Source organism: Pocillopora verrucosa, chromosome 13, assembly GCF_036669915.1.
Source record: "Pocillopora verrucosa isolate sample1 chromosome 13, ASM3666991v2, whole genome shotgun sequence".
Taxonomy (NCBI): domain Eukaryota; kingdom Metazoa; phylum Cnidaria; class Anthozoa; order Scleractinia; family Pocilloporidae; genus Pocillopora; species Pocillopora verrucosa.
This window is the reverse complement of record NC_089324.1, coordinates 2,212,244-2,220,870: the sequence shown is the minus strand read 5'-3', so window position 1 is coordinate 2,220,870 and position 8,627 is coordinate 2,212,244. Positions and strand designations below refer to the sequence as shown.

Below are 8,627 nucleotides of genomic sequence, written 5' to 3'. Positions count from 1 at the left end.
GTTAAATGAACATATTGAAGAAATAATCAGTTAATAATTTTAATTTTACTATGAGCATGTCATGATTTTTAAAATCGAATATGCTCCACCATATTATATTATCTAGACCTACCTACAAGAACATCTGAAAGAAGAGTCTAAACTGAACCACGCAGAAGCAATCAAAAACTTATTACTGAACTTGGCAGATACAACCAAATCTCTAGAGATTATTGACTCTGCCAAGTTTGTGGATCTAATTTATCAGATCAAAGACGAAATCCATTTCTTTTTCCAGTGTTCCAAATACTCATTAATAAGGTATACTTTTTACAATTAAATACAGACTTTGATTCCAGATATTAGGCAGTTACCTGTCAATCAACAGACCACAGAATTAATGAACTCTTCTAATTGTGTTCGTAATTTAGAATTAATTAGATTTATTACATCTTGGTTCTATTTTTAAGACGAACTGTTATCAATGTAATTTGATTTTCGAATACAACTTAGAATAATTGTATAAGCTTTTGCAATACTGTAAAGGTTATAGTCACGCAAATAATCTTTGCTTTTTAAGGCTCGGATTGTCACGGCAATGCAGTGTCTCTCTTCCCCAAGGGAGTAAAGGTGGTTGCAACCTCAAGAGGAAAGTGGAACTTGGCATGATGAAATACATATGGAAGTTGAAAGTTAGCCCGTATGGATACGCTCTGTTAAATGCGTCAAGCAAGTGCAAGCTAATTGGTGATCTCATTAATCCCTTCACAAGGTTTTATTTAGAGGGATACCTTCAAACTATCATTTCCGCGAACTTAAGCCACAGAGCTTACAACGCTTTGGGTAATATAATCACCGATAAAGAAATAAGCCACCCCGGCGGCTACCGGATTTTGTCAAAGTTCTTTGAAATGTCTGCGATGTCTGGAGGGGTATGACTAACTTTTTGTTTGTTTGTTTGTTTATTGATTACTACTATTACTAATACTACTACTTCTACTACTACTGGCAACTAGATACACATATGCCTCTATAGTTTGTTGGGTCACTCTTGTCACCCGATTTGTAGATTGGGCTTATAAGGCCTTGACATCAAATATCTAGTATTTTTTCCAGACTGTAAAATGAGTTTAAAAAGTTTGATGTAAACAGGCATAAGCGATTCAAGGCTCGCTTTGATCATTTCGTTTCTTATTTTGTCAAAGAAAGGAGATTTCTTATTTTTCAATTTCTTCACTGCTCGACGTATATTTCTTGCTTTCTTATCTCATGATCTAAATAGTTAAATAGTTTTCTAATGACTGTAGCTCAGTATAGACTTCTTGTTGTTGTATGGCAGTTGTCGAGCCATTAGAATGTAAAGATTTAAAGTGTTTTAGCCAAGTTTCTTCCGAGATTGGAGCGGAAGCATTTTGGGCGACAGTATCGTTCATAGATTTCAAACAACTCCAAAACGATGCATTGTCGGGATTCAACGCTACTACCATTACTGCTACTACTACTACTACTACTACTACTACTATAACTACTACTACTACTACTAAAACTACTACTACTACTACTACTACTACTACTACTACCACTAGTACTACCATTACTGCTACTACTACTACTACTAGTACTAGTTCTACTACTACTACTAGTTCTACTACTACTACTACTACTACTACTACTACTACTACTACTACTACTATTACTACTACTACTAGTTCTGCTACTACCCCTACTATTTCTACTACTACTACTACTACTAGTACTAGTTCTACTACTACTACTAGTTCTACTACTACTACTACTACTACTACTACTACTATTACTACTACTACTAGTTCTGCTACTACCCCTACTATTTCTACTACTACTACTACTACTACTTGTTCTACTAATACCACTACTACTACTACTACTAGTTCTTCTACTACTACTACGACTACTACTTGTTCTACTATTACCACTACTATTACTACTACTACTACTACGACTACTACTTGTTCTACTATTACCACTACTATTACTACTACTACTACTACTACTGCTACTAGTATGGTCAGTATAGACGCAGAAAGCTTCTTGGTGTAAGTTAATTCACAAAAAAATATACAGCAGCAGTTATAAACGAAACCTTAGGTAAGCTATACATATACATGTTTAGCATGTGACTTAGCTTATGTACTGAGTCGCTCGAACTGGCAACTAAAAATTCTTCATTCGTAGAAAAAACCTCTGTGTTTTTATTCATCAAGGTATATAGCAGGCGGCCATCGAAGCACGAAGCCTTTATTGACGAAAAGACTGAGTGGATAAGTGACAGGTTCTTTACTCAACAGCGTCTAGCAGGAGTCAACCCTATGTCACTGAGACGTGTGACTCTCGAAGCTGGTAAAACTTCCGTTAAGAATGCTGTCGCCAGAAGAACAATTACTATCTTTCAAGTTACAGAAAATCATTATTAAATTTTTTTTTAGCTACTTTTCAACTTTGGATCGTACTCGATGGGTTTTTCTAAATGCTGGCTCTTTGCCGGCTCTTACACTTTCTTCCAGCGGTAATGATATGGAAAGAACAATGTAAATAACTGTCATCTATCTTCTACTGATTATGGCAAGAAAACTGATATTGATTATGATTATATAGATGATGGTGATGGTAATGATGATGATTATGATGATAATGGTAATGATGATAATAGTCATATTGAATGTAATGATAATAATGATGATGATGATGATGGTGGTGGTGATGATGATAACAATAATAACAAGACAGGAACGAATACAAATAAAAATAGGTGTACACATGTCCTACATTGTTTTCTTTTAATCATTCCTTTATCCTCGTCCAGGTTCAGTAGGGTTGGATTGGGAGACACTCTATAAAACACTGAATCAAGATTTTAACTGGAAAGATGCTGTACAAAAAGCTTTGGGAAGCGATGACACGTTAGAAGAGGTATTATTACCGTCCAAAACATAAAAGCCAAAGGCTTTAAAGTACAAATTCTTAAGCCGCACCGGTTCGAAGGAAAGTTACTTATCAAAGCGCTTAACTTTAGAACAAAGGTATTATAATTTTTATTTTTTTGTAAATTAAACCGATTAATTGCGTGGAGGGACACAAACTAAGTCCAGAACTGTCGCTCAACTAGAGGGTTTGGAGAAAAGCTCCAATCTAAAGTTCAGTTTTGATATTTATTTCTCTATTCATTTACTAATTTATCTAATTATTTACAAATTTTAATCTATTTATTTATTTATTTATCTATTTTTTGTTTTCAGGCCATTTATCAGGGTCGAGTCTACGTCCTTCGTTACGAGTTGTGTGACGACCTACCCAGAGAAAAAGTGGACATTACTGACAATGATCCCAAGAGGACAATGTGGGACACACTCTCTCCCATTGCTCTGTTTGCGTCTAAGCAACATTTCCAGACAAAAACCAATGATCTTGTCCCTGTAGCCATCCAAATGGACTACACTCCAGGTTCAGTGTATTAAAGATTTAGGAAGTTAATATTTACTAAACATTACCTTTCCGCCACAATCTTGTTAACCTTGTTTCGCCGTACTTCGGAAATCGAATGGTTTGGGCAATGTGATCATTTTATTTCCTTATTTTTGAAACTACTGAACTGCTGGCTAAGTAGTTATCGGATTATTTCTGAGTCAGGAAAAAATCACTTTGAGGGAAAAAAGCAGGTCAAAATAGCCCGAAAAGAACGAAATTATAGGAAAGAGGAACTCAGTCAACGAAAAAAAAAGATCTGCTGTCTGATTTAAACTGTCTGTTAAGTTGGGATGAATCATGTAGACAGTATGAAGCATAGTTACATAGTAATAAATCTAGTACGTTTTGCAAATAGTAAATTAAATAACCAGTTGGCTGAGCTAACATCTTTTCCTCATCAGATTCATCTGTATACACTCCTGATGATGATGACAACTGGATGTTGGCCAAATTGAATGTCCAGGTTACAGATCTCGGATATGCACAAATTGTGGAGCATCTTGGCAAGGTATGTCACAACTAGAAATTTTTTATAGGCACTCCTGGAAATTCCACGGGTGCCTTCGATTTAATGCAAAAATAGGATCGGAAAAGTCAATTGTTCGATGAAATCCGGCTGAATTGTGGCATATGACAACGTGTACTTTTCCAACATGACAATTGCGAAAGAAAGAGCTCGTAGCTTTTGCTGAAACTTTTTAAGTTGCTGAGCCGAGTTTGAAATGATGAACAATTTACATCAGCAAAGGGTTGCCCGAAATGGCGACATGGGCAAAACAACTGAACTGCTTCAACCCAGAACATCGGGGAGAATGCAAGAGCAGTCTTTAAACGGATCACTAGAGCAGTGAGCGTTGTAGCTGTTGAGGTTTGCTCCGCTGAGATGACCGTAGATCGCTATTGTGGTGAACGAGCGTACGCTCCTTACGTAAGCTTTTCAATACTCTTTTATCGACATCACAAAAATAAAGCTCGTTTTTTTCGGAAACGCAGACAGCTCATGCGTTTTTTCCTTTCGCTGATTCTTACATTAACAGTGTAATTACTTCGTCTGTGATGAATGAAGCGCCATTTATTAAAAAGTTCGTTAGGTCGAGAGACACTTGTTTATTTCGCTACTCGAGTGCTGTATTTTCATCGGCAGTTTGACGGAAACGTTTCTTTATTTGCAATTTACAAACATTTTAAACACCACTGTGATTAATGAGTGTCTCCACGTAGTCCATCTTTATTTCAGACAAATAGCTCGTTTTCTTTTCGTTGAATTTGAGTCAAATTCTTCAAGATAACGCCAAAGCAAAAATTAGTAAAATTTACCCGCCAATTTTCAATCACCGTGCTCTATACTCTCATAGAGCACGCTATTTCAATCAATCAGAGGGCGCGTTATATCGAAAATTTATAATAAATATGTTTTAAAGTAGTTATACCATACGACCATTAACCATAATGCTTGTCTTACAAGGTTCATTTTTTGATGGAGCCGTTTTGCGTGGTATTGCAACGCACCCTGTCGTCCTCTCATCCACTTCATCAAATTTTAAAGTATCACTGCAGAGACGTGACAGTCCCAAATACCCTTGGCGTCCCAAAACTTCTTAACGAAGGACAGTTTATGGATCAGCTGTTTGCATTTGGAAATGAAGGAACCACCCGACTTCTTAAAAACGCACAGCCATTAAGCATGTGGGATGTCACAGATTTTAGAAACGAAATAAAGGTATTTGATGCGTCGGTTTTCCCCCTTAACGTTTCAACCTATAAAAATTCAAAACATTTCGGTTAACCAAAGCACTTTTTCAGGCTTAAAAGACGTATAAATTTACTCCTATTGACCACAATATTCAGACTATATATCTGCATGAAGAACAGACAGTCAACCCTTTTCTCCAACAAAAGAGCCTAAGAAGAAGAAAAAAAATTGAACTCGTATTTTTTTATGCAGTCCTTTAATAAACTTATACCTAATGTTTCTTTTCTTTCCCCCTTTTTATCAAGCTTTCTTCTGCCGCCCCTTTTCGTTCACATTCGGGTACACACACGTATGTTCGATTCTTAAGTCATTTCAAATGAATACGACATCTTCGATTGAGTATTTCACTCGAAAAGCGTTCACAGATCATGTACTACACGTCTCAAACGAAAATGCAAGTTGAAACGGTGATCCATATATAGTACTCCAGTCTTCATTATTTGTAATGGCGTCTTTGACATGATGACCTCAACTGAATTATTGTTTAAAAGGAAGGAAATAACCGCAACGACATAATTAGAACAAAAATGATTTCTGTTTTATTTAACTATAACTCAAGCATAGCAAGAATAGTCTGTACGAATAGGCATACGAACCCGGTGCATGCGCTTGCAAAGTAATTTTAAAAGGAGCAATTTTGTGGAAACATATAGCTTGGAAATTGAGTATGTTGTGCTGTAGTACATTAACAATCAAGTGTGGACTTTTTTTTTATTTCTTTTGGATGAATAGAAACGCGGAGTCGATGACAAGAAGCTTCTTCCGTACTATCCTTACCGTGATGATGGCGAGCAAATTTTGAAAATTATCGAAAATATGGTGAAGGATTACGTCGAGTTGTAAGTATTACTGCCTGGGAAAATACTGTAAAAAATTGTAGCTCTGAACTAACTCCTAGTTATCAAGAACAACTTACTAAGAACACTAGTTAGTTAAATAACAACGCTAAGTTTGATTTAGAAATGCTGGCGTTTTGACCGTGAGCCCATCTACCTTGGGTGTTGGCATAACAGCAACAACACAGTTCCGATAAAGGGCTAAACCTCGTGACACCAGCTTTCCTAAGCTAGCGATGGCAGTTCGCGTCGACTATTTTAAAACTATTTATTTTACATGCCTGTCGACGCAGCACTGCAGCGTCTTAAAAAGCTAGCTTTCTAAGGTATGTTTATACCGAGTATGATTCTTACGCTAGAGTGATACTGTGTCCGATGTCCCCAATAAGTAATCAAACCTTACACCTTCTGATTTCTAGTCGAATGCACAACCAAATAGCAACAGATAGCCCGTGGCAGGATATGCCATTGTGTACTAGGTACGGGTTTAAAACACTAACTTTGGACTCTCCTTTAGAAGGCAATGTTTCTTGTTGCAAAAGCAGCCAGGGCGTCGATGATGACTTCTACTCTTGCCATACAATCATTCCATCTATGTATATCCAGTTTAGTGGTGATTTTTTCAATTGTCTCCACAAAAAGCACTAATTATAGCTTAGAAAACACCTTGTATGGAGTGTCAGTAAACGTTTTGCATTGTACTGTTTTCTCAGGTATTATTACGACAATGAGGATGTTAAAAAGGACCATGAGTTTGAAGGATTCCTCTCTGAATTGTCTATTTATGGGAAAGTAAGTGTAAAAAAGTCTGATTCCCATTGTGGTTTGTTTATTTCTGTCTTTGGTTTTATATATCTACAACTCGTCTGCTTAAATATGTTGATCTTCGACCAGTGATGGAGGGATATATTGCGTGCACTGCGTAACTGCGGGTACCCGCTATTGTCAGCTTAGTTTTTGGCGTCTGAATCATCGATTATAGTAACGTTACCGTCTTAGGCCAACGGACGTACATTCCTCTCCCAAGGGTTTTCGTTATATATAACATTGTGTTACATTTAACATTTTGAAATCATTAAAACTTAAATAAATAGCCTGTGATGAGGCATAACTGTAAACATTCTGGGTTACGGCGTTGCTGGGGCAAGGCGTTATCGAAGATGGTCGTTCAATCACTTAAACACTGAAATCCGTTATCATTTCGTAGTGCTATATAAAATGCTTTATTCTGCGTTTTAACAGATTAAAGGATTACCCTCAAAGATTACGACTAAAGATGAACTCTGTGACATTGTGACCCGCATTATCTCACAACTGAGCGTCCAACACGCTGCTGTAAACTATCCCCTGACAGACTACGGTCTGTACACTCCCAACCTACCAACCAAACTGTACAACGATACCAGGATGAAGGAAGGCGAATACGGTGTACTACGTCTGCCAAACGAATACACCTCCTCTGTAAGTTGTGCGACCATATTGAACACCTATACGCTGGATATGGCATAACCACAGGTTTAATCATATGGATTTAGCTTGTGCCGTTAGAGAAATTTTCAACTGAGTGTCGAAAGTAATCCGAGATTGCATTGGTTTTGCTTTACTGTGTGTTGTGATTGGTCTAGAAAACTCGTGCCACCCTCTCAGCCAATCAGATGCAAAACTAAAAAAAATCGCGACTTGGTCACTCGCGTTTTCCCGCGCTCCAGGCCGGTTACACGCGTTTACCTCGAGTTCTCATTGGCTCCTTCTGATAGTTTCCCTTGTTCTGATTGGCCGTTGTGATTACTTTGGTTTTGGTTTTTTGACATTCAATCGAAAAGCGCTCTAAAGCGATACAGTTTAGTATCGTATTAAAAGCTAAGGAATGTACGTTTGAATTTCGTGAATCTGAACTAAATCATTTTTAGCTCCTTCCTTGACCTCCCCCAACACATTTTACTCAGGGGTACATTGGAAATGCATTGTACACAACGTTTTTCCAAACAGACAAAATGAATAAGGTGGAAGGGGAGAACGTGTCTGTTACAGTTTATGAGCTCTCTACGGTAGCATAAACATCTGCTTCGAGGGGCAATTTTCCTTCAGGGTATTTTTGGCGTTTCTGTTTTCCTTTGGCATTCTATTCATACACAGTGGTGTGACTCTGAATGTACGCCAGTTATAATTTGGCTGTGGCATGCCGAGTTGCCGTCAGTCAGTCGCTGATCTAAAAAATTTACCCAAGGAGCCCGATAGGCAGATAGTGTTTAAACCTATACGCTCGTTAATCATACATAGGGAGTCAGCAATTAACACCTATCTCAGGCAGTCAGTAAACGCAATCAACCTTTATGCCAGTCGGGTAGTCAGGCAGGCACTCCGGCAGCAAGTAATTTATTGAATTAGTGCGTTCGTACTCCACTGATTTAAAAGGCCATGATACACTAGATAGAAAGACGGTGAGTAGAACATTGATTAAGTTTGAACATCAGATAGTCAAAACTAACTTTTTTGCTATTTTCACTCCACAGATCGAAGCCAGCTTTAGTAACGGGCTTGCGCTGTTCCGCTTT

General features: G+C 37.6%; 1 protein-coding gene across 1 annotated transcript in view; it reads left to right on the top strand.

Annotated features, from left to right (window-relative positions):
- Nucleotides 1–638: 638 nt before the first annotated feature.
- LOC131773684 (polyunsaturated fatty acid 5-lipoxygenase-like) overlaps nucleotides 639–8,627 on the top strand; it is an 8,483-nt gene continuing 494 nt past the window's right edge. Inside the window, exons 1-10 of the mRNA XM_066160403.1 lie at nucleotides 639–911; nucleotides 2,223–2,358; nucleotides 2,822–2,928; nucleotides 3,255–3,459; nucleotides 3,885–3,991; nucleotides 4,949–5,203; nucleotides 5,969–6,075; nucleotides 6,786–6,864; nucleotides 7,315–7,533; nucleotides 8,586–8,627. The exon at nucleotides 8,586–8,627 is cut by the window's right edge and continues 494 nt beyond it. Coding sequence (XP_066016500.1) covers nucleotides 645–911; nucleotides 2,223–2,358; nucleotides 2,822–2,928; nucleotides 3,255–3,459; nucleotides 3,885–3,991; nucleotides 4,949–5,203; nucleotides 5,969–6,075; nucleotides 6,786–6,864; nucleotides 7,315–7,533; nucleotides 8,586–8,627 — 1,524 coding nt within the window. The 5' untranslated portion in view covers nucleotides 639–644. The remainder of the gene's footprint in view (nucleotides 912–2,222; nucleotides 2,359–2,821; nucleotides 2,929–3,254; nucleotides 3,460–3,884; nucleotides 3,992–4,948; nucleotides 5,204–5,968; nucleotides 6,076–6,785; nucleotides 6,865–7,314; nucleotides 7,534–8,585) is intronic.